The 26,781-nt window shown below is 33.6% G+C and overlaps 1 protein-coding gene across 3 annotated transcripts in view; it reads left to right on the top strand.

The window, feature by feature from the left end:
• The window catches only part of A1CF (APOBEC1 complementation factor), a 102,006-nt gene that overhangs the window by 4,165 nt on the left and 71,060 nt on the right, over nt 1-26,781 (top strand). For all 3 annotated transcript variants that reach the window (XR_008399276.1, XM_053692226.1, XM_053692224.1), the window contains exon 2: nt 16,108-16,251. Coding sequence is in view for 2 of the 3 variants with exons in the window: in XM_053692226.1 (XP_053548201.1) it covers nt 16,153-16,251 (99 nt within the window). In the remaining variant the exon portion in view is untranslated. The remainder of the gene's footprint in view (nt 1-16,107; nt 16,252-26,781) is intronic.

The raw sequence follows: 26,781 nt of genomic DNA, 5'->3' as shown, positions 1-26,781 counted from the left end.
TGGAATTATACGGTGGGATTTAAGGCTTCTAAAATATTGATTTGCTGCCCACATTTGCTATGAAGTTGTTCATTACTATTTTAGATAAAACAAGGAAATACATTTATAGTGTTTCTTTTTTTTCTATAAAAAATATTGAAACTTATATTAGACTTGTGCGCAGCGGAAAAAATTGCTTTGGTTCGTTTTGGATCGATTCAGATGTTTTTGAATTTCGTTTTCGGATCGATTCAGATACATTTGAATGCATTTGTTTTGGATTCATTCGGATTCAAATAAATTTGGATGTATTCGGTTCGGATTCGATTAGTAAATTCGGATGTTCGGTATGTGTTAGGTGGGATGTGCTGTGTATTAGACTAGTATTATGTACTGTAATATTAGGTGTAACCCATAGCAGAGTGATATAACCTAATATACTGTACAATACTAGTGTAATTGTGATTAGTCCATGGCCATCCGAATGTAACAAATAAATCCGAACTAATTCGGATTTATTCGTTAGTTTCAGGTGCTACGGTAATTCAGAAATTGGAATCGATCTGAAGCTCAGAATTTGACAAATTTATCTTAATTTCAATTCGGAACGAAACGAAACGCACATGTCTAACTGATATTCACACATTAAGAAAACAAAGTACAAACCTAGCAAGTGTGCACAAGTGAAGATACCTCTGCTTTTTTAGACCAAGTTTACATTGGGGTTGTTAAAGGGATTGAAAAGTCAAAATTAAACTTGCATGATTCAGATAGAGCATGTTATTTTAAGACATTTTCAAATTCCCTTCTATTTTCAAATGTGCTTCGTTCTCATAGTATCCCTTGTTAAAAATGAATAGGCACACATCCTACACTAGTGGAAGCTAGCTGCTGATTGGTGCCTGCACACATTTGTCTCTTGTGATTGGCTTACTAGATATTTTCATTTAGCTGCCAGTAGTAAAATGCTGCTGCTTCAACAAAGGAAGAGAATGAAGCAAATTTGATAATATAAGTAAATTGGAAAGTTTTTTTTAAAATTGTATGTTCTATCCAAATCATGAAATAAAATGTTGGGGTTTCCTGTCCCTTTAATGATTGTTGACTGGCAAATTAAAACAGCCCCACTGCTGAAAATGTTAACACCAACAAGGTAGTTTACAAAGATGTCCAATTTAATTTTTTTGCTTATTAATTATGGCTTCAGAATTTTGTTTTTACTTTCATTAAAGTGAAATTATACATTCATGATTCAGATAGATTCAGATAGTGTTTTAAATTTAAGGCACTTTTAAAGGGACAGTGTACTGGAAAATTATTTTTCCCTTAATGTGTTTTCAATTACTTGTTATCCAAGCTGCAGAGTATAAAATGTATGGGCAATTGTTTCTTTGTGTTTATTATTTTATATGAAAATGACAACCCCAGACAATCGTTTCAGCCTTCTATGGGCTTTGTCAATGAGGTGCAGCCACATTCCTCTAAGCACACTGGGCAAGGAGTCCACTTCTGGTTTCCCCCATCACCCATAGGGAGACCTCCCTAGGGTCATATAAATTAACATATTAATTATGTTTACACAGCTTTCTATAGTCAATACTCAAGTAAAGAAACTTTCAGTAAGGGTAAGGATAACATAGGTAAAATCAGCTTTTTCAAATGCCGAAATAAAGATAAATTAGCTATTTGTAAACAATTTAATACAGTCCATCAAGTCAAATGGATCATTGTGAACAAATTAAAGGGGAGGGATTAAAGACAGGTATATGGAAGCAATAGTTTAATAACAAAATGCTATAGCATATTAGAACATATTCTTTTTGCAATTGTATATCGTTTTAATGTCTGCAGAGACAAATAACGATAATTTGCATTTACTTTACACTAAGCCTATTAATAATAGTATGACTATGGGCTTGTTGTAAGATTTTGTTAATGGACTTACATTTTTGGATTTGCCTACTAGGTACAGAGCTCTTGTGCACACTTAAAGGGACAGTATACATCAATTTACATATATAACAGCATGTAATAGACACTACTATAAAGAAGAATATGCACAGTTATTGATATAAAAATCCAGTATAAAACCATTAAAAATTTACTTAGAAGCTCCCAGTTTAGCATTGTTGATGAGGTTAGGCTGAGACACCCATTGAAAGGGGCTGGGAAAGCAGGAAGAGCAGACACACCCCCATCCTCCCTTCCCTGCATATGAAAAGACAGATTACAGGAGCAAGCAAAAATCTGTAGACTTCTGTCTACATCTGATTATTTAGGGCTTGCTTAGGAGCCTGAAAAACAAGCACAATGTTATTAAAAATAAGAAGAACTATACATTGTTTAAAAAAAAAACACTCCCAGATAGGCTATATAAATGGATCATCTACAAAACATTTGTGCAAATAAATCTAGTGTACAGTGTCCCTTTAAATTTAGCCAAGCAATGCTGCAGCAAATGTGATGATTGCGGATGAACAGGTTCTTTGCTTGAGAACTTGTCTGCCTGTAGCTTGAACCATTTTCTAATTAGTTTATAAAGACCAGTAATGACACACAGTATATATTAGAGGCAGACAAACCTTGAACGGTAAATGTGATAGGAGCTGTTCTTTGATAGTGATAACGATGAATACAAAGTGCAGGGACTGTATTGTGTTTAAGGTGTGGGGAAATATCTCATTACAATTTAACAGGATTGATGATAATAATGGCAATAGCAGGAAATTACCTGGACATTTACATTGTGAGAGATATTTTGTTCTAAAATTATTAAAATAAATGTAAAAATATATTCATATTATATAAAAATTGTCTGTATGTCTATATTAGTATTTCCTATCTTACAATCAACCTTTATGAGCTATATAGATATTATAATGTTGCAGCTACCCTGAAGGGGAATTATTAGATTACTGACTGTTTTTATTAAAGTATGTAGTCATATTTTGTATATGAAAACAAGGTATGTGGGCACACATCATTTATATAAATGTAACAGAGCAAGACTCACTCATTAGGTTGGCTTCCACATGGGCAGGCGAACTTACATGCATTGACAAGATATAGTGCTAAATGTTTCCCTTTTCATATAAGGTTGGGGATAATGTGAGTATTAACTTTCTCTAACATAGATGACCTCACCAAAGTACATATACCAACCAGAAAATATTAAAAATTACTAAAGTAATAGAAATGATTAAATTTAGATTGAATATTTAAAGGTGCAGTAACAGAGTTGTATGCACTGACTATAAACTGAGTTAAATAAATCTGCAAGTCTCAAAATCCAAGTCAGTTGTAAAGTTAACTGACTTGCTGAGCTAAAATATATTCAAGTCTATAAAGTACCATACATAAGGTAGCCGAGGTCCTCTTGCCCAATCCAACTGAATTTATAGCAAATGGGCTAGATTACAAGTGGAGCGCTAATTCATAATTTGCGAGCGCTGCTAGTACAAAGTGGAGCCCAAATATCTCTTTCGTTGAAGCTATATTTTGCGCCTCATTTATAATCTAGCCCAAAATTGGTAAATTCAAGTCACATTATCTTCAACAAATTAAAGAACCTAACTATACAAAATGTTAGGTGTAAAATAATTCACAGATAAAGGTTACTGCTAAATAAATAATATTTTAAAAAAATGCAAATACACCCTATGCATTTTTTTACAAACACAATATGACAACTGAAAAAATAATAATGAAAAAATATGGAAAAAAATACTTACTACCCTAGAGATTTTGTACAAAATTTTGCTTTTGTATCAAACTAAATTTCAATAATAGTTTATTGATGTCCTTTTTATTTTATTTAACGGTGGAAATTGTAAAGAAATAAAGTTTACACACACATATATATATATATATATATATATATATATATATACACACACATGCAAAAGAGGAGCTCAATTGGGATTGGATGATGCCCTAAAGCACACCCTATTGGACAGTCCCCAACCAGGGTACAGCCTGTTTCTGTGAAAAAATACAACAAGCAAGGTTGCGCCTATTTAATTTATACCTGAGTGGCCAGGTTAAACTAATTGTCTAAAAGTGAAAAACAGCACTAAACTGACCTAAATAGTTGCCTAAATAATGAAAGAATATATCTTAGTTGAGAATAATAATTAAAAAGAGATAAGGATAGGACTTATAAATATAGTTTATTGAATATTCTTAATGGGATAATAGAAGATCTTATTCTGATAAAAGCACTATATTAAAAAACACTGTATTAGAAAAACACTATATTAAAAAACATTATATTTAAAAAATGTATCATATATGATCCAATAACTGAAATTAAACAGAGAAAATAATAAAATAAAGAACATATGAAAAAATATCTCTAAGAGTTGATTGGCCAATCAATGTGACAAGTTATAATAAATGTATTTTTCAATAAATTGGACACATTGCATCAGTAACCTAAGGGAACCATTCGAGCAATATATGCAATAGATCAAAAAGACATGTATATAGATAAAATGTGTTATTAAAAAAATGTGTTATAAAAAAATAGATAAATCTTGTGTATGTGATTATACTAAATATTCAACTTTGATATAAAGCCATCTGTTTGACAAAAACAATATAGTCAATAAGAAAGAATAATTTGTTTGTAATGTATATACATATATTTGTTATATCATCAGTTCCTTATGTCTATTAGTATATGTTTATTGTCCAACTCTTGGCAGGGTAAGGCAAGAAATTACTTTTCCAATAAAAGGGGTCTTTGTCCAGATATGATGAGATGTTCAGCAAATACCGGTATAAGCTTAGTCTTTAAAACATAATCCTTTATTAGGGTAAAGATTTTATGGTAAGTCTTACTTTCAGATCTGTAGAAGGGGAACGTTATCCTAGGTGTTTTGAAAAACAACCGCTCCTTTGTTCAGTAGCGTTTTTTACTCACGCTAGCGTTGGTTGTTTCAGATCCCAGGCCGGTCCGTCACATGTAATCTTCCGTCACTTCCTGTTTAGCAGTGACTTCGTAACATCAGGATGGGTGTCCACAAAATTGTGTGTCCTGAATGGATTGGAAAAGAATTGAACGCTACGCGTTTCAGCTGTCACTACAGCCTTTCTCAAGCGAATTGATTCTTAGCCTTATCTGTCCTGCTTTTATAGATCAAAGTGTGATAATTAAATTGAGACAATTGACTTGAATAGTTGTGGCTCTAATAGACATTGATTATTTTATATCACAAATAGCGATAATGACAAAATGAAAAGGAAAAGAAAAAGGAAAAAAGGAAACTTCCAAGACGTGTGATGAAAAATGGAGACATAATATATTAATCAATATTGTAATTTTGATATTAGAATTTTTAGCATCATTAATAGGTGTTCATTAATTCAAATATAAAATAGTAATAAAATCTTTTTATAAAAATGTTCTATAAATATATTCTCCAGATGGGGTTTTGAACTCGTGGTATTTATAGTTGGGAGAGTAATGGTATCTCCACTAAGCTATCCCTAAGTCAGTTATAACAGTTGGTATTCATTGTATTTAGAGCTCTAACTTAATAATTTCTCACCCAGACTTTTTCTATATTTGTTCATAATAGAACAAGGTGCCCTTATTTGTAAAGTTTTATTTATTATTAAGGTTTATTTATACTGTATTTATAAAGTAAACGTCGGTAGGAACCTAATAGTAAAAATAATAATAATATTAATTAGACTTTTTCTTATAGGGATTTGAACTCATAGACTTCTAGTTTGGAGGATGATTGTCTTACCACTGAGCTAACAAGGATATCAGTAACAAAATGGTATTCTTATATATATATTGTTTTTAAATCATCTTTTTTTTAAAACATTTTTTTAGAAGATTTCTTTAAAAAATTAGAATAACTCTAGATATAAAAAATATTGTATAAGAAATATAAAAGAGGATATAAACATGTAATTAATGTCAGATATGTTATATTGAACATTAATATAAAAAATTAATATAAAAAAATTATAAAACAATTATTTTTATAGAAAATTATTAATGCAAAAAAGGGGTTAGGTGAAAATCTATGTTCAAACCTTTGGGGTATTTGGTCTCTAACTCGTATATCCACTTATATTCCAATTTTAAAAGCTCATTTTGCACATCACCACCTCTCCAATCTGGATTTAATTTATCTATAGCTATATATTTAAAATGTTTTAGATCACAATTATTACAAGTTAGAAAATGTCTTGGTACAGGGAGGTCTTCATTTGTTTTTTTCTGTGGCATTCTCTATTGATAAAATATGTTCTCTCACTCTTTCTCTAACGGGTCTTGTGGACTCTCCTATATATTGTTTTCCACATTTGCAATTGATGAGATAAATAATATTTTTGTCTGTACACCTTATTATGGATTTTATTTCGAATTCCTTACCAGTAACATTCAAATGAAATTTTTTCTTCTTCTCAGAATGTCTGCACGCCTTGCATGCCAGACATGGAAAAAAACCTTTTAGATCCTCTCCCAGGAGGTCTTTATCCTTTTTTATATTTCTTTTTTTCCTTAAATCCCCCTGTATCACGTGGCAGCCTGTTTCTGCCCATACTGTGCTTTTCACAGGAGAGAACTTTCCTGTAGTATATCAGTCTGACCCCATCTAAAACGACAGTCGAGACCCAAAATACCAGGCAATTGTCATCTGAACAAAATATGTGTACAGCCAACCCCAAACTTACATTTCAGCCTATATGGGCCCCGTCTGTGGAGTTGCAGCTATACCACTATAGGCACAGTGAGCAAGGGCTCCCCATTACCAGTAGAGAGAATAAAAATACCAAAAAGAGAGAAGCTAAATTGGGAATAAATGGTACTTAATAGCCGGCCCTATGGGATGGTCCTCGCCTAGGGTTCAGCCTCTTTCTGCCTAATCTGTGTTTGTAAATGTATGAAACAGCTAGAAAGAAAAGTGAATGGAAAGCTCTGTTTTTTTAAATGGATGTAAAATAACTATTACCTAGAATACAAGCAGAGTGTAAAAATCTTTATGGTGCACTAACATCCATAATATCAGTGCTAAGCAAAATATTAGCACATAAACTAAAGCCTAGGGTGTTATAACACATTGAGGTCACATAGCATGGCCATGTTAAATTTCTCACATAATAGACTCCCAATTTTTTTATGTATATATATATATATATATATATATATATATAAACTGTATACGTGTGTATAAATCTCTCTCTCTCTCTCTCTCTCCTCTCTCTCTCTCTCTCTCTCTCTCTCTCTCTATATATATATATATATATATATATATATATATATATATATATATATATATACAGGATATTTCTATATCTTAATAAATAATACTAACCCCTTCAAAAAAAAGTCCAATGTTGATACTGCCAATACTCCTGAGGTGTAGCATCGAAAGTAATGCATTGGATTATGATATATGAGGCCAGTTTCATTAGAAATTATTAAATGTTCTTTTATACCTGTTTTGGAAACAAACATTGTGATTCTTTATTGAAATAAACTTGAAGAAATTTGTACGAATTTAATGTAAAAATTGGTGAAAGTGAGAGAAAGAAAGAATAAAAAAATAAAAAAAGAATCAACTATTGTTCCATTTTATGAACTTACTAGACTATAAAATAAATATTCTCTTCATGTGAATTGATAGAAAATGTAAGAGATCTATAAATAGTTATTTTTAAAAATAGAATCTTCATAGATAAAATCAGCATAAACACAAGGATGAATATGCATTATAAAGAGATATCTAATTAAACAAAAGCAGAAAGCTTTGTATTTACGTGGAAGTCTAAAAGGAATGAATATTGTCCATGTGTCTGTATAGCTGAAATCTGCAAGACAATGGATCTCATTTACATATGATCTTGTGCTTGAGTCAATATACAAGACTATTGATCTACTCAAAATAAACATCATTTCCTTATCTTGGTCATGGAAACTGTAGCTAGGTTGCCTTAAAGAGCGCTGCTGCCAAATATTGCTGTAGTATGACACCTGGTCAGTGTTACTATATTATTTATTCTTAAGCATTAAACTAAGATTATTTAACTAGGATTCAAATGTCCTATTTTATAAATACACTGTATATTTTATAATTTAGGTGATATTTTTTATAATTTTGTAAATAAATGCCTAAACATTTGCTCATAATTTCCTAGATTCATTAACAATTGATTAGATATTTTCTCTAAATTCTATATTATCCAAGATGTTGAAAAAAAATATAAAGAAGGGATATTAAACCCATTTTTTTTAATGATTCAGATAGAGCGTGTAATTTTAAGCAACTTTCTAATTTACTCCTATAATCAATCTTTCTTCGTTCTCTTGATATCTTTATTTGAAAAAGCAGGAATCTAAGGTTAAGGCTCATAAGCTTACATTCTTGCTTTTCAAATAAAAATACAAAGAGAACGAAGAAAATGTGATAATAGGAGTAAATTATAAAGTTGCTTAAAATTGCATGCTCTATCTGAATCATGAAAGAAAAAATGTGGGTTTAGTATCCCTTTAAAACTAAGGAGGCCGCAAGATTTTGATGAGCCAGAAAAGGGGATAGGTGAGTGAATAGATAGATGATAGATAGATAGGTGGTTCATGGGATCTGTTAAACAATGTGTTAGCTTATAGAACTGATAAAAGGACCAGTACATACCGTAGATTTGCATAATTAACAAATGCATGATAAAAAGACAATGCAATAGCACTAAGTGTAAACTTCAAATGAGTTGAAGAATTTTTTTTGACTAATTGCAAAGTTATGTCTATTTCCACTCCCCCTGTATCATGTGACAGCCATAAGCCAATAACAAATGCATATACATATATTATGTGAATTCTTGCACATGCTCAGTAGGATATGATGACTCAAAAAGTTGTTTAAAATTACATGCTCCATCTAAATCATGAAAGTCTGATTTTGATTTGAGTGTCCCTTTAACTGAGATCATAAATCCTAGTGAGTATGATTTATTAAAGAACCTAAAATCTGGAAACATTTTTACTACTGCAAAGATAACTGAATTATTAGGGAATTTAAAGGAGAACAAAATGGCCATATCATAGAATATTAAAAATGCAAAAAAATAGATTTTAGTGGTAGATGATAAGAACTAAAAGGACAATCGTGGCAGCCCTTATTTCCTTCTGAAGTATATGTATAAGTAATCCTATGGATATTCTTATGGTATTCTTGTATTTTCTTACAGTCTCTATACCACCACCCACCTAGAAACTATTTACAGGAGTCTATAGTATTTTTGCTGTAGTGTTTGGTACACATTTGAGTACCCTGATAACATCAGAGTTACTGTTGTTTTGTGTTTTACTAGTATATTGAAACTTAATGTTTCATTTGATATATCAACATGTAATTTAATTTTTATTTGCAGTGACATTGAAACAACAGAGTACATGTAAAGGGGATTATTTGTTTTACCATGTAAATATCAACAATCAGACATTTGTCTAATGATAATAATAATAATATTAACTTATATTGGGCCAGATTACAAGTGGAGCACTAAATATCGCTTGCGAGCAAGCTATGTTAGCGCTCCACTTTGTAAAACCAGCGCACGTTAATGTGCTCTACTATTACAAGTTAAGCGCAATGCGGACGCAAGCTCGTGTTCGCATTGCTAGGAAGCATTGAGCCCCAGAGAGTGTGTTTCCATAGGCTCCTATAGGAGCCTCATTCTGATGCTGTCACAGACGGCATCAGAACCTCGTTCAGCAAAGGGGTAATCATATACATATATATTTGCATTGCGGTCTATGGGAACACACAGTTCCCATAGACTGCAATGTAAAGGCACTTTTTAGTGACGTTTTTTCTAACATCCCACTCCCACCAACCTTAGACCCCAATAACTGCCTAGTATAGTTAGTTGTTTTTAATTAAAAAAATGCTACTTTTTTTTTTAATTAAAAATTACAAGGCCCTCTATTTTGAGGGCATTTTGGGCACTTTTAGAAAATTAACCAGAGGACCTATTTTAATCTAACTTAAGCAAACAGGTGCAGACATCATGTGCAATATGATCATAAAGATATGCAGTGAGAAATTATAATAATCCTAGGACTTTTAACTTTTAGGTGAGGATTAGATATAAAAATATGTCTGAAATACTTTGATTAACAGTATGTAGAAGGTTTAATAATGTTTTCATCCTGTAAATGTTGTCAACACATAATGCTTTTCAGTAAAGAAAATAAAACGTGTATTGACACCCCCTGAATAACAAATATGACATGAAAATGTTGAGTAATTTTTTGGGGTTTAGCATATATTTGATTGATAACCAGAACAGTGACTTTAAAAACAGATATTAAAATATAAATACTAAAATAAACTTATATATATATATATATATACGTTGATTGGAGTAGCCGTGTTAGTCCAGAGATTTAGATATCAAAATAACAAGAGTATTGCATTGAGCAATGATACTTTTTTTATTGGACTAACTATACATTTATAAGATGACAAGCTTTCGGAAGAGTTCCTTCCTTTATCAAGTCTGAGTCATCAAGTCTTTATCAAGTCTGAGTATTGCTTCAGACTTGATAAAGGAAGGAACTCTTCCGAAAGCTTGTCATCTTATAAATGTATAGTTAGTCCAATAAAAAAGTATCATTGCTCAATGCAATACTCTTGTTATTTTGATATATATATATATATATATATATATATAATTATTATTATTTTACCCTAAAACATAAAACTCTGTGTTACAAAAGCACATAGTAAATTAATGCATTTGATGATTTGAGACTTCTTTTATTTTTTGTTCTTATGGTGCAAGAAATTGCAATTTATTTAACATTTCCATCACTTTGGGTTGATTATCTCTGGAGGGGGACCAGATGTGAATCTTACATTTTCATAGATATAAGCTCTCTATGGTAGCATTCTGCTGTATTGAACCACTTGAGGTAGAGTGACCCATCAGTGAATGTTTTCATAAATAGTTTGATGCAGCTAAAAAAAACTGTGAGATATATTCATTATTATTGAACAAAGCTAATTATTAGAGCACAGTACTGTAAATGTTTATTGTTTCTTTACTTGTAGAAATATATTTTAAAGAACAAATTTCTTTTCTCATATATTTAAAATGATTTGCCATTATTTTCATGTAGAATATAACATAGAGAGGTAGATTCCGTATTTTTCTATTTTCCATGTGTCATATAGATTTATTTTAATGTATATATGTATTTTTTTATGTATTTGGTAAATATTCAAATTAACTGGCAAATTAACTGTAGTAGATAATATAAATATTTTAGAAAAATAGTGGAAAAGTGTGTGTGTTTATATATATAAATATATATGTAAATATATATATGCGTGTGTATATATATATATATATATATATATATATATATATATATATATTCAGGACTTAGAGAAACAAAGATATGTGGATTAAACCATCTACTTTGAAAATGAGTTAACTTTTTACATACTTACTTAGTTGTGAGACATTTATAAAGCAAGTTATTTTATAGGTATAACTAGCACAATTAATGTAATTCAATGCAATTTATAAAATAAAGTTTCTAGAGATTCCTTCTGAATTGCACGTATGCTTGAAATGATAAGATTTCCATTTATAAAATTAATATGTTGTCTTAACTTTGGGCAGAGTTTGGCTATTGACTAAGATAAGTACCATCTATTGATGATATTTTCATAATCTATAGATAAGCATAATTGTTAACATGCTAAATTATTATTATGTTGGTTTTATGTATTTTAAAATATAAACATGGTCCTCCCCTCCAATCTGTTAGAGTTTGTAGTGTAGAAACTTTTTACCTACTACATAAACTTTCTTAGATACCATTTGCACCCAGCAGCATACATGGCATATTTTGTTGTACCATTTTTTTGATTGTACAACTAAACTAATTATATACAGCATTTACAATGGTGCACATTTCTCAGCACATAAAAAATATGCATGCCCCAAACTAAACAACACCTCTTGGTCTCCCTCCAGAGTGTGAATTTAATGAAATAAGTTAACTAAAGTGTAGGAGATAACTAAACTTTATATTGCACCCATAACCACTAAAATTACATAATGATTATACCAGAAAAAAAATATCTGGAAAATAAATAGTCTGATGTGTTTTTAAAAATCAGGCGCATGTCATAGGCTGGTGCAATTCAAGTTTTTACTTGAAGATCTACTTATATATTTAAGTTAACCATGCATCCAAGCAGTTGCATAGTAACTGGCCTAGTCTAATAGCAGAAGTATTGAAACCATATAACTAAAGTAAATGGTGTATCCCAAATTGCAAGTATGAGACTGTGCTTGACATTACAAATGGTTATTGGCAATTCCTTTTGTTTGTGGTAAGGCAAAGGCTGTTCTGTATTCCTCATGTAAAGGTATATCTCATAGTTTGTGAGAATCTAGGAATAGCTAAAATATAAAAACAAATGTGTTGTTGGTAGTCATTTCATTAAGCTATGCCACCTGTGGAGTTAGTAAAACTATATTATGTTTAGTTAGAACAATGACAGAGCTGAGGATTTTAATTGTGTCTTCATCAAAGACATTATGCTAAAGTGTGTTCAGTCCCTGTAATAAAGATGCAAATAAACAGTTGCCTTGAACCTGTAAAATTTGTGATAGCCTTAGAAACTTTTAGTAAGTTAGACATTTGGAATAGCACTACTTCAAGCCCAAAAATACACATTTGTTCCAATATGATAACTGATAGTTTGGATCAGTGTCTCTAATTAAACCTCTGGGGTTGATTTCACATAAAACACTTTGGGCCAGATTTCAAATTGAGCAGTATTTTGCACTCCGACTTGTACGCTATTTGCACTAGAAGTAAGCATTTTGCACGCATAGGATAGCGCTCATATAACAAGTACAAAGTAAAAAGTTACTGCTTGTGCAAAAAGACAAACTTAGAATATCATGTGTGCATTAATGTATTCCCCCATAGAAGACAATAGTGCAAAAAAGTGGAAAAAAAACCCTACTTGCACACTAACCCAATCACATATTCTCAAGTGCGCTAACCCTACATAAAAAATATGAATTTTTCACATTCCAATGTTCTTCACATAGCAGAATATGTTCTATTTATTTATAAATACATATATATATATATATATATATATATATGATGGTATTTTGGTACACTATAAATCTATACCTATATATATATATATTTATTTATATATATATATGGCAAGCAGGAGATAGTACTCTCTGGTCTTAGTAAACAAATAAATTGTCACTAAATACATTTACTTGTTTACTAAGACCAGGGAGTGCTGTCTCCTGCTTGCCATATCTTACTCTTATTCTAGTACCCTGGCATTTAAAGAACTGTTTGTGAGAGTGCACCTGACTCACTTTATATATATATATATATATATATATATATATTATATATATATATATGCATGATTATATATAGATAGATATATACAGATATATATAGAAATATCTATTTATGAATACATAGAACATATTCTGAGGTGTGCAGAGGAATGTGAAATATTTACAGTAAATATATATTATAATGAATATTGCATAAATATGTTTTAACATGTATTTATGTGTTCATATTTCATATGTGTATATATATATATCAGTAAATACATATAAATACATATTTAAACATATATTTGTATATATATTTATATATACAGGGAGTGCAGAATTATTAGGCAAATGAGTATTTTGACCACATCATCCTCTTTATGCATGTTGTCTTACTCCAAGCTGTATAGGCTCGAAAGCCTACTACCAATTAAGCATATTAGGTGCATTTCTGTAATGAGAAAGGGTGTGGTCTAATGACATCAACACCCTATATCAGGTGTGCATAATTATTAGGCAACTTCCTTTCCTTTGGCAAAATGGGTAAAAAGAAGGACTTGACAGGTTCAGAAAAATCAGAAATAGTGAGATATCTTGCAGAGGGATGCAGCACTCTTAAAATGGCAAAGCTTCTGAAGCGTGATCATCGAACAATCAAGCGTTTCATTCAAAATAGTCAACAGGGTCGCAAGAAGCGTGTGGAAAAACCAAGGCGCAAAATAACTGCCCATGAACTAAGAAAAGTCAAGCGTGCAGCTGCCAAGATGCCACTTGCCACCAGTTTGGCCATATTTCAGAGCTGCAACATCACTGGAGTGCCCAAAAGCACAAGGTGTGCAATACTCAGAGACATGGCCAAGGTAAGAAAGGCTGAAAGACGACCACCACTGAACAAGACACACAAGCTGAAACGTCAAGACTGGGCCAAGAAATATCTCAAGACTGATTTTTCTAAGGTTTTATGGACTGATGAAATGAGAGTGAGTCTTGATGGGCCAGATGGATGGGCCCGTGGCTGGATTGGTAAAGGGCAGAGAGCTCCAGTCCGACTCAGACGCCAGCAAGGCGGAGGTGGAGTACTGGTTTGGGCTGGTATCATCAAAGATGAGCTTGTGGGGCCTTTTCGGGTTGAGGATGGAGTCAAGCTCAACTCCCAGTCCTACTGCCAGTTTCTGGAAGACACCTTCTTCAAGCAGTGGTACAGGAAGAAGTCTGCATCCTTCAAGAAAAACATGATTTTCATGCAGGACAATGCTCCATCACACGCGTCCAAGTACTCCACAGCGTGGCTGGCAAGAAAGGGTATAAAAGAAGAAAATCTAATGACATGGCCTCCTTGTTCACCTGATCTGAACCCCATTGAGAACCTGTGGTCAATCATCAAATGTGAGATTTACAAGGAGGGAAAACAGTACACCTCTCTGAACAGTGTCTGGGAGGCTGTGGTTGCTGCTGCACGCAATGTTGATGGTGAACAGATCAAAACACTGACAGAATCCATGGATGGCAGGCTTTTGAGTGTCCTTGCAAAGAAAGGTGGCTATATTGGTCACTGATTTGTTTTTGTTTTGTTTTTGAATGTCAGAAATGTATATTTGTGAATGTTGAGATGTTATATTGGTTTCACTGGTAAAAATAAATAATTGAAATGGGTATATATTTGTTTTTTGTTAAGTTGCCTAATAATTATGCACAGTAATAGTCACCTGCACACACAGGTATCCCCCTAAAATAGCTATAACTAAAAACAAACTAAAAACTACTTCCAAAACTATTCAGCTTTGATATTAATGAGTTTTTTGGGTTCATTGAGAACATGGTTGTTGTTCAATAATAAAATTAATCCTCAAAAATACAACTTGCCTAATAATTCTGCACTCCCTGTATATACTGTATATATATATATATATATATATATATATATATATATATATATATATATATATACATTTAGACATGTATATGTTTGTATGTCTATGTAAAGCCCTTTGACCTGAGATCTCATATCTTTGAGCCTTTAAAACTTTTTTGTGCATTTTTTTTTAAATAATTATTATTAGATGGTGTTATTATGAGTGTATTTGTAATTTTACATGTGTTTTTAATGTGCTTTTTGCCACTTTTTATTCAAGCATTACAGTTAACCAGAGTTTTAAGTTTGCACTAAACCAACGGCAATAACTTCAATTGCGCTGAAGCTATCACATTTACTTTCAACTTGTAATATGAACGCTACTTCCGGCAACTGTTAGTGTGCCTTTCATAATCGGGCCCCTTTTCATTCATTTAGGCCAATAAATAGCACAGAGATCTAAAACAGTAAACACAAGTGGACTTAGTTAATCTGTTGATATTGGGAAGGTTGATTTGCTATCCCGGCTCATACTAACACTGTGAATCCTATCTTTTCAACACATCAAATCATAATTTTATACAATTCATAAATATAGAGTATACAATATAGTAATTAAACTAATCTAATTATTTGTGTATTCATAAGTACAATGAGTTTCTTATCCTGTGTCACCAAATAAATATTTGTACTGATTATTTTGCACCATGGTATTCTCTAGATCCAATTTGCAAATATAGCAATTGAAAAAGAACTACTGTATATATACATAAAAACTTACAATAATTTATATATCACTACCAAATTCATTAATGATGAAAAATGCCCTCAATGAAATGAAAAAAAAATTAAACGCTTTTTTATCTTTTAGCAATGTTAATTTACATAATTTATCTTAAATCTGATTGCAGTGAGCACACCTAATTAACCTGATTTTTTGCTGATAATCATTCACAATGGAATCAAATCAAAAATCCGGGGATGGATTGGCCGGCACTCAGAAAGAAGCGGCACTGCGTGCATTGATGCAGCGCACAGGATATAGTTTGACACAGGTAGGAAACGGTTATCTTGAGAAATGTTTTAATAAAGTGGCTACATTGGGTTTGCTGGAGGAGATTACTATCATTGTTGCCGCTTGGTGCCTATTATATATTGTTAAAAAGTAAATATTTATTATCAGTTTGTCATGTACATTATAACAGCAATGTGTGGAAGTATAAAGATATCATTTATCATCAGATTTATCTAACTACAGATGTGCATTAAAGGGACACTGAGATGATGGAGTAAAGGGACATAAGTGTATTTTGTTTGCTTATTTTATTGTGTAACATGTTTTCTTTATCAAAATGTGTTTGGCATGGAATTTTAAGCAATTTTTTAATTTACTCCTATTATCAAATTTTCTTCATTCTCTTGGTATCTTTATTTGAAATGCAAGAATGTAAGTTTAGATGTCGGCCCATTTTTGGTGAACAACCTGGGTTGTCCTTGCTGATTGGTGGATAAATTCATCCACCAATAAAAAAGTGCTGTCCAGAGTCTGAACCAAAAAAAAAAGCTTAGATGCCTTCTTTTCCAAATAAAGTTAGCAAGAGAACAAAGAAAAATTGATAATAGTAGTAAATTAGAAAGTTGCTTAAAATTGCATGCTCTATCTGAATCACGAAAGAAAAAATTTGGATTCAGTGTCCCTTTGAAGAAATATTTTAAAGATACACCTGGCATCTTTTATTGACGTTCCTGAGCAGGACATTGATGGTAATTGGTGAAATATGGCACTCCACTCACTCATGATTGGCCGAACAGTTATTTATTGTGCATTGGTGCTTGAATTTAATTATGTACATAATAAAACATTTTTTTAATAAATGAATTGATTCAACACAGCCTCTTTATTTTAATCTATCATAAAATACTTTTAAAATGCAACTGAATTTTTTTTATGTTGCAATTAGAAACATTAATCTATTTCTCCCCCTGCCTCTGTACTTTTCTTAAAGGGACACTGAACCCACAATTTTTTCTTTCATGATTCAGATAGATTATGCAATTTTAAGCAAATTTCTAATGTACTCCTATTATCAATTTTCCTTCGTTCTCTTGCTGAACCCAAATTTGTTCTTTCATGATTCAGATAGAACAATGCAATTTTAAGCTACTTTCTAAATTACTCCTGTTATTATTTTTTCTTCATTCTCTCTGAATCTTTAATTGAAAAAGCAGGAATGTAAGCTTACGAGCCGGCCCATTTTTGGTAGAACACCTGGGTTGCGCTTGCTGATTGGTGGCTAAATGTAACCACCAATCAGCAGGCACTATCCAGGGTGCTGAATAAAAATGGGCTGGCTCCTATGCTTACATTCCTGCTTTTTCAAATAAAGATACAGAGAAAATGAAGAAAAATTAATAACAGGTGTAATTTAGAATGTAGCTAAAAATTGCATTGTTCTATCTCAATCATGGAAGAACAAATTTGGGTTCAGTACCCCTTTAAATATGAGACATTCACTATACAACTAACCAGAAGCTGTATATTAGGAGCTATAAATAAGACATTTCAGCAAATCCCTAGAAAAACTACTGGGGCAGGATTTTTTGAAGAAGTGGAGGAAAATTTCCAAAGCAAATGTGCACATACATTTTAAAAATGTTAGCCGTTTTTAGTACTCCATGATGGATTCAAGGTAACACATTAAAGGGATAGGCAAGTCAAAATGAAACTTGCATGATTCTGATAGAGAATGTCATTTTAAGACACTTTTAAATTAACCTCTATTTTCAAATGTGCTTTGTTCTCTTTGTATCCCTTGTTGAAAAAGAATATGCGCTCAATCCTACCCTAGTGGGAGCTAGCTGCTAATTGGTGCCTGCACACATTTGTCTTTTGTGATTGGCTGACTAGATGTGTTCATTTGACTGCCAGTAGTGGGATGCTGTTCCTTTAGTAAAGGATAACAAAGCAAATTTGATAATGGAAGTAAATGGAAAAGTTGTTTAAAATTGTATGTTCTATCCAAATCATGAAATAAAATTGTGGGGTATCCTGTCACTTTAAACGTCCATGTCAGATTGCAGATTGGCATTACATGAAACAAGTGGGAATGTTGAAATCCTTATATTACAAATTTTTTTATAACTGTAAACCAGTGTGCAAAGTAATACTTTTTATTTGTGCCAAGAACTCCCTTGACAGCTGCTTTTGTTGCCTAATGACAAACCCAGCCAGATGATTCCTAGGATACCCAGGTCTGCTTAATGGAACATGCTACTCAAAGTTTTTCTCATGTATATGAAAGAGCACTAAAAAGATGGTTTTATTCAGCATTCAACAACAAGACAAAGCGCTGTAATGAAAAAATTGCTTAGTACAATGTGTCTTTAAAGGGACAGTGTAATCAGGCAAGCAGCAAACAGTTAATTTTATTTAAATCTGGTGCAAAAACATAATTTTTTTTGGTTTTTTTTAGTTATTAATATGCTATTTAATAACATGGTTCAGATATAAGACAAAAACAACGATAAAGTCATTTTTATTATGAACAAATATAGTTAGAGTGACTTTATATAAAAAAAATGAATTAACAACACAATTAGACAAAGAAAAGAGTCAATAAGGAGTAAAATAACAGAGCCTAATACTATACCAGAATAGATATCTGTTCCAATAGAAAGTGGAAATAAAATGGCCAGACATGCTGTACTAACTTCCCATATGTAAGACATATGTAAGACATTTAGAAGAAAATGGGAGCCTCCCATTTACTTCTTGTGCAGCTGTTGTTGGTTTCGGCTGGAGATCATTATCATCATTAGGAGCACTGGTCTGGGATTCAGAAGACAGAGACTTCCAGCGTATTTGGGGAAGATCCATACACAGCCAGCTGGTTTGCTGTTGAAAACCAGCCTGCTCCTATTGGCACGAGAGAGTGCCACCTCCTTTGTGAGTACCCTTATTCTGCTCCTTTATTGGATGTTTTGGTTTTATTGACCTACACATGTGGCGCCTCTGTTCTTGTTTTTGTTTTGACATCACAGAATTGCATCAGCCCTCTGGGTGAAGACAGAGAGTGGCCTTTTCAAGTATTGGGGGACACTTGAGGACATCTGCTGGACTTTCCAGATCTGGTTTGCCCAGATTATTGATTTGTATTAATAATTTTAACTAACATATAGTACTTTACATATAGAATATATTTTGTGTGGTTATATATTGCTCTAAATATTGACATTTGTTTCATTGCCATTTGATACTCTTTTACATAGGTATATATATCTTTTCATCCATATATACATTTATGTAAGAGTTAAGCGCCTCCTATAGAAGCCTAGTGATTGTTCTCATCACGGTGACTTCTTTATTGCATGATATAGAAAGGGATGCAAGAGGCTATTTGCAACTTAATCTAAAGTAAGACTTTAAGATGACTGTCCCTTTAATTAACTGATGCATTTGCTTTGTGCTACTTCTGCTTTACTGGGTTTTATATTTGTGTGGTTAATACAATAGCTTGTAAGGCAGTCATTGGTACTGAGTGATCTGTAAAATATCCACTGGAATCAGTTTTATGTTTGCTTCCAGTTCTAGTAAAAGTTTGTTCCTCATATCAACTTCACAAGTTTTAACAAGATATAATAACTCCTATTCACTCAACTGCCTGAACTATAAAGAAAGGGAGACAGAGAGGAATATTAAACCAACTACTGAAGCAGTTAACATGTTTTTGTGTTTGACTTTGGGTACAGTATGTTTGTGAGAGTGGCTGTGTTTGTGAGTTTGTGTACATGAGTGTTTGGGGCCGATATATCAATGTCAGCCCCACATCGATAAATGCCGACAGCATACGCTGTCAGCATTTATCATTGCACAAGCATTTCGTGTGAAATGCTTGTGCAATGCCGCCGTTTCGGTGAGTGTTTAGTGTGCATGTGTGATGGTTTGAAATAGAAGTGTGTTAATTATTGGAATTGTAACTCTTTAGAAAATCAAACAGGAGTTTAATTCTTGTAAAAACCTGATTAATTCCAGAAGTGAGTCAGTTTATTTATGATGAATATAAATCAATATATCAATGTAAGCAGACTGGGTTTACACTGAGTTGCCAAAAGGAATAATATAGAAACTTTATGTAGTATAATGTTGCAGCACATTAAACATTTGTTGCAATATCACAGGATGATGTCCTCTTTAGTCTTCACGCACTCACACAACAAACAGCACTAAAATATATACAAGTCATTCATCCATATGTTGCAGACAGAAAACACATGAACGGTGTAATAAATCAGGATGGCGACAGGCAGCACAAGTGGTCACGAAAGAGGCAAGATAAGAATTACAAGTAGCGGAGCTGAGCTACAATGTAGCGTACCTGATGTTTGCAGAGGCTTCGGTGCGAGTGCGACTTCCGGTCGCGGTAAGGAAAGTAGTTCCGGCCGGTCCAATACCGGATAGTGAAAGATGCGGATAAACTCTGAAACGAAGAGTTCAGAGACTCCTAATCACTGTTAAGATAAATAGATCAATGTGGCAGTCCAAGGAGGTTAGTTTAAAAGGTAACAACAAGGAATAAGTTGAATTCAAATAACAGCACGAACTTAGCTTAAGAATGAGCTTCACAAGTTAGCAACAAAATTTTCAGGCACTGATGATCAGCACCCAACCCCTTTTAAAGGGAAGTTCTTATTGAGGGCGGGATGCACCTTAAAGGTGTATCACACACTCCCCCCCTCAAAGCCCCCCTAAAGCAACGGCAGAAGCTTTAAGAGGATAACGACGATGAAAAGCACGGATAAGGCGTGGAGCGTGGACCTCAGTGTCCCTTATCCACGTATTTTCTTCAGGACCATAACCCTTCCATTTTAGGAAATATTCCAACTGACCACCTCTCAATCTGGAATCCAGTATCTTTTCAATCTCAAATTCCTCTTGGCTATCTACCAGAATAGGGTTAGTATCCTGAGTAGTTGAAACTTTAGATGCTTGATATGGTTTTACAAGTGACACATGAAATGTTGGATGAAACTTGTAATGTGTAGGTAATTTCAGGTGTACAGTTGAAGGATTCAATATTTTGTCAATGACAAAAGGACCTAAAAACTGGTTAGCCAGTTTCTTTGTAGGTACACGTAACCTAAGATGTTTCGTCGATAATAACACTTTGTCCCCTACCTGATACTTAGGAGCAGGTCTATGATGTAAATCATAATAATGTCTTTGTGAGGTCTTAGCTTCAGAGAGATGTAACTTTACTGCATCTAATCGTTCTTGCAATTGAGTGGAATAATCAGTAGCTGCAGGGGAATTCACTTCGATATCGGATAAAGGTATGGTTGTGGGATGGAAACCATAAGTTGCATAGAATGGTGTTACCTTGATGGTGGAAGAAACAGAATTGTTATAAGCGAATTCTGCCATGGGGAGATACGACAGCCAATCATCTTGTTGGTGAGCTATGTAGCAGCGCAAATACTGCTCTAAGGTTTGATTCAATCTCTCCGTTAACCCATTAGTTTGGGGGTGGAAGGCAGTAGAAAACTTAGGGTTTATGTGTAATCTTTTACATAAAGACCTCCAAAAAGATGAAGTGAACTGTGTACCCCTATCGGTTATTATATTTTTTGGTAACCCATGTAATTTCACTATATGTCTTATAAAAGTGTTAGCAGTAGTATATGCTGATGGTAATCCTTTTAACGGTATAAAGTGTCCTAACTTAGTCAAGTGGTCCACTACCACTAATATGGTGTTGTAGTTTTGGGATTTGGGTAAGTCTACTATGAAATCCATAGAAATAGTTTCCCAGGGTCTATCAGGAACGGGCAGAGGAGATAGTAAACCTATCGGACCTCTATGGTCTATTTTATTTCTTGCGCAAGTGTCACAAGACTGAACATACGTATGTATGGACTGATCCATTTGTGGCCACCAAAATGTTCTTCTAGTTCTTTCTATAGTTTTTTGTATACCACTATGACCTGCTAAAGGTATATCGTGGGTGTGATGAAGAATTTGTTTCCTTAACGCGGTAGGTACGTATAGTTTGGTATTATGATAAAATAATCCAGTCTTAGTATCTTTCATACAGGACTTTGGTGGAATAGGTTCTTTCTTTAAGGCTTGTTTAATCCTTATCTCAATAGGTGTTAAGATTCCTATAAATTTGTCAAGAGGAATAATAGGATTGAGTGCATCTACAGGAGTTTGCTCGTGAAATCTGGAGAGAGCATCAGCTTTTGTATTTAGTACCCCAGGTCTGTAGGTTATCAAAAAATTAAATCTGTCTAAAAACAACGACCATCTCATTTGTCTTGCTGATAAGGTTTTACTCTGCTGGAGGTACTGGAGGTTCTTGTGGTCGGTATAGATTAAAAATCGCTCGTTAGTGCCTTCCAATAAATGTCTCCACTGTTCTAGTGATACTTTTATAGCCAGCAATTCTTTATCACCTATACCATAGTTATTTTCTGCAGAGGTGAATCTTCTAGAGTAGTAAGCAATAGGCGAGATTACTGTTTTTTCCTTGTTATATTGGGAAAGAACAGCCCCAATCCCTGAAGTTGAGGCATCCACCTCCACAATATATTGTAACTGTGGATCTGGCATATGCAATAAAGGGGCTGAGCTGAAGTTTTGTTTTAAAACATCAAATGCTCTCAGGGCTTCTTCAATCCATTTATATCGTTGTTTTTTACTCGTAAGTTGGGTTAACGGTTTAACTATATCTGAAAAATTACTAATAAATTTACGATAATAGTTAGCAAATCCTATGAATCGTTGAAGTGCACGTGTGGTTGATGGTATTGGCCATTGTAATATTGCAGAGATTTTTTCGGGATCCATTTGTATCTGATCAGGGGTAATAATATACCCTAAAAATTTAATTCTATTAACATGAAATAGACATTTTTCTTTTTTAGCGTACAATTTATGTTCTTTCAACCGTGTTAGAACCCATCTTACATGTTTTTCGTGTTCCAGCTGTGTCTTAGAGTAAATCAATATATCATCTAAATAGATAATAACACATGTATCCATTAGATCATGAAAGATTTCATTTATAAAATGCTGAAACGTTGCCGGAGCGTTACTGAGTCCAAAGGGCATGACGTTATACTGGAAGAGGCCATACCTCGTGCGGAAAGCGGTCTTCCATTCATCTCCCTCCTTTATACGTATGAGATTATACGCTCCTTTAAGGTCTAATTTTGTGTATACAGTGGCACCCTTTAGACGTTCTATCAATTCGGGTATTAATGGGAGTGGGTACCTATTTTTGACAGTAACAGCATTCAAAGCTCTATAATCAATTATTGGTGTCAATGTGCCATCTTTATTTTTTACCAAAAACATCCCTGCAGCTGCAGGGGATGTAGAATGGGAGATAAACCCTTTTCTCAGATTATCATCCAGATAAGCTCTTAAAAATGTTAATTCACTTTGAGATAATGGGTAAATTTTCCCATGGGGTATAACTGCTCCTGGGATGAGATCTATAGGGCAGTCGAAAGTCCTATGTGGAGGCAGATTTTCTGCCTCCACGAGATTGAATACCTCTGCCAAATCCTGATAGAGTTCTGGGACAACCTCCATCACAGCAGAGATGGATCTTACACTTTGGGGAAAACATGTAGTCAAACAATAGTTAGATTTTAACTTAATTTGTGAATGTTTCCAATCTATGTCTGGATTGTGTTTTTGCAGCCAAGAATACCCTAGAATGATAGTGTGAAGGGCAATGGGTATGATGTCATAACTAACATACTCAGTGTGACCTTCCTTTAATGTGGTTAATAGTGGTATGGTTTGATGTGTGATTGGACCTTTTTTGATTAAGGTTCCATCAATAGATTTGACATAGACAGGGTTTTGCTTGCACACAAGGGGTATTTTATTATTTACAACATATAACGAATCGATATAATTTCCGGAAGCACCAGAATCAATCAACGCCCTGCATTGGGTATTTTCCTGATCCCACTGTAATGAGAGAATCAAAGTCAATTGCAAAGTTTCTGTTATAAGACATATATTAAAAGGTTTATTTTGCTTACCCTTCCTTTGTCTTTGAAGAAGTGGACAATTAGATACATTATGCTCCTTTTTTCCACAATATAGACATAAGTTCTCCTTGTTTTTTTCTTCCTCCGAAAGAGGACCTTTTATTACTCCAATCTCCATGGGCACGGGGTTAGTGGTAGATCTCTCTGTGTGGGTGGTATAAGTGATAGATCTTTTTGGTGTGTAATCATATGTGGCCTTCTCCGCACGCCTCTCCCTGAGTCTTCTATCAATTGAAGTACTCAGTTTTATAAGACCTGAGAGACTATCTGGTAATTCTTGTCTGGAGAGCTCATCTTTCAGAGTCTCAGACAAGCCCAGCCTAAACTGATTTTTTAAGCTGATCTGATTCCATTGGGAGTCTACTGCCCACATTTGGAAATCAGTAGTATACTCCTCCACTGTCCGCTTTCCTTGTTTTAAGGAGCGCAGTTTTGTTTCTGCTAGGATTTGGGTGTCTGGGTCCTCATACAGATTAGCCATAGCCTGGAAAAAATATTGTAAGGAATCTAGTATGGGATCGTTATTCTCATAGTACCGGTTAGCCCATGTCCTAGGCTCTCCTTGTAAAAATGATATGGTAGTGCAAACCTTTATACGGTTCGAGTGGTATGTACGTGGGCGCAGAGAAAAGAGCAAGTGACAGGCTGTTTTAAAATCCCTAAACTCTTGTCTCTTACCAGAGAAAGGTTGAGGATACTGTATGTGTGGTTCAGGTACCTCACTGCTCTTTGCAGCCATGTAATCTTTAAGTACAGTCTTAATGGCTATATTTTCTGCTTGCACCTCAGTTAAGGCATGTGCCAAATAATCAAGTTTTTGTTCTATGCTGTTAAATTGGGTTTCTATTTCCTCAGGAGTCATTTTTAGTTACAATTCCAATTAACACTTTATTAGGCCTGAAAATTATGTGATGGTTTGAAATAGAAGTGTGTTAATTATTGGAATTGTAACTCATTAGAAAATCAAACAGGAGTTTAATTCTTGTAAAAACCTGATTAATTCCAGAAGTGAGTCAGTTTATTTATGATGAATATAAATCAATATATCAATGTAAGCAGACTGGGTTTACACTGAGTTGCCAAAAGGAATAATATAGAAACTTTATGTAGTATAATGTTGCAGCACATTAAACATTTGTTGCAATATCACAGGATGATGTCCTCTTTAGTCTTCACGCACTCACACAACAAACAGCTCTAAAATATATACAAGTCATTCATCCATATGTTGCAGACAGAAAACACACGAACGGTGTAATAAATCAGGATGGCGACAGGCAGCACAAGTGGTCACGAAAGAGGCAAGATAAGAATTACAAGTAGCGGAGCTGAGCTACAATGTAGCGTACCTGATGTTTGCAGAGGCTTCGGTGCGAGTGCGACTTCCGGTCGCGGTAAGGAAAGTAGTTCCGGCCGGTCCAATACCGGATAGTGAAAGATGCGGATAAACTCTCAAACGAAGAGTTCAGAGACTCCTAATCACTGTTAAGATAAATAGATCAAGGTGGCAGTCCAAGGAGGTTAGTTTAAAAGGTAACAACAAGGAATAAGTTGAATTCAAATAACAGCACGAACTTAGCTTAAGAATGAGCTTCACAAGTTAGCAACAAAATTTTCAGGCACTGATGATCAGCACCCAACCCCTTTTAAAGGGAAGTTCTTATTGAGGGCGGGATGCACCTTAACGGTGTATCACAGCATGTAAGTGTGTGTTTGTGAGAAGGCATTTGTTTGTGTGTGGTGTTGTGAGTGTGTGACTTTGGATGCATGTGTGTGAGAGTGTTGTGTTTGTGTTTGTAAGTGAGAGTGTATCTGTGTGCGTGTGAATTTGAATGTGTCTATTTATATATGTGAATGCATTTGTGTATGTGAGGTATTTTTTTTTATATTTTAATTTTTAAAATGATTGTAAACTTTAACGAATTAAAGCCCAGTAACAAATAATAATCTTAAAAACAGGGGCACTTTAATTCAGTAAAGTTTACAAAGACGTTTATTTTTTAAAATATTTACCTTTGCGTTATGGTTAACTTAACGCAGATACTCTGCCCGCATCTCCAACTTTCTTTAGCATATCGATGATGAATCTGGCTTTCTCCAATTGTTGTGTGCCCCCTTTGGCGTCCAGCTCGTAGGGCATGCAACAATTGGAAGAAGCTAGATTCGTCATCGATATGCTAACTACAGTAGGAGATGCGGGCGGAGGAACAGCAATACGGTTACTATAACGCAAAAGTATTTAAAAAATATATATACATTAAATTCGTTAAAGTTTTTGATCACTTTAATATTTTAAAACTGCTTCAGTTGCATTTTGATTTACTGACTTGATTTAAAATACCAACACTGTTGCGATTTTATGTTTTAAGCAATAAATCAATATTTTATTTTCATTTTTAGTTTTCATATCATTTTGGACAAACGCCATATCAAAGGTCAAACTAACTTCATTGTAGATAGGAGAAATAAAGAGAGAGAGAGAGAAAGAGAAAGAAAGAGAGAAAGAGAGAAAGAGAGAG

The sequence above is a fragment of the Bombina bombina genome, chromosome 9, assembly GCF_027579735.1.
Source record: "Bombina bombina isolate aBomBom1 chromosome 9, aBomBom1.pri, whole genome shotgun sequence".
Lineage (NCBI taxonomy): Eukaryota > Metazoa > Chordata > Amphibia > Anura > Bombinatoridae > Bombina > Bombina bombina.
The sequence above is the reverse complement of the archived record's forward strand: the minus strand, read 5'-3'. Positions and strand labels throughout refer to the sequence as shown.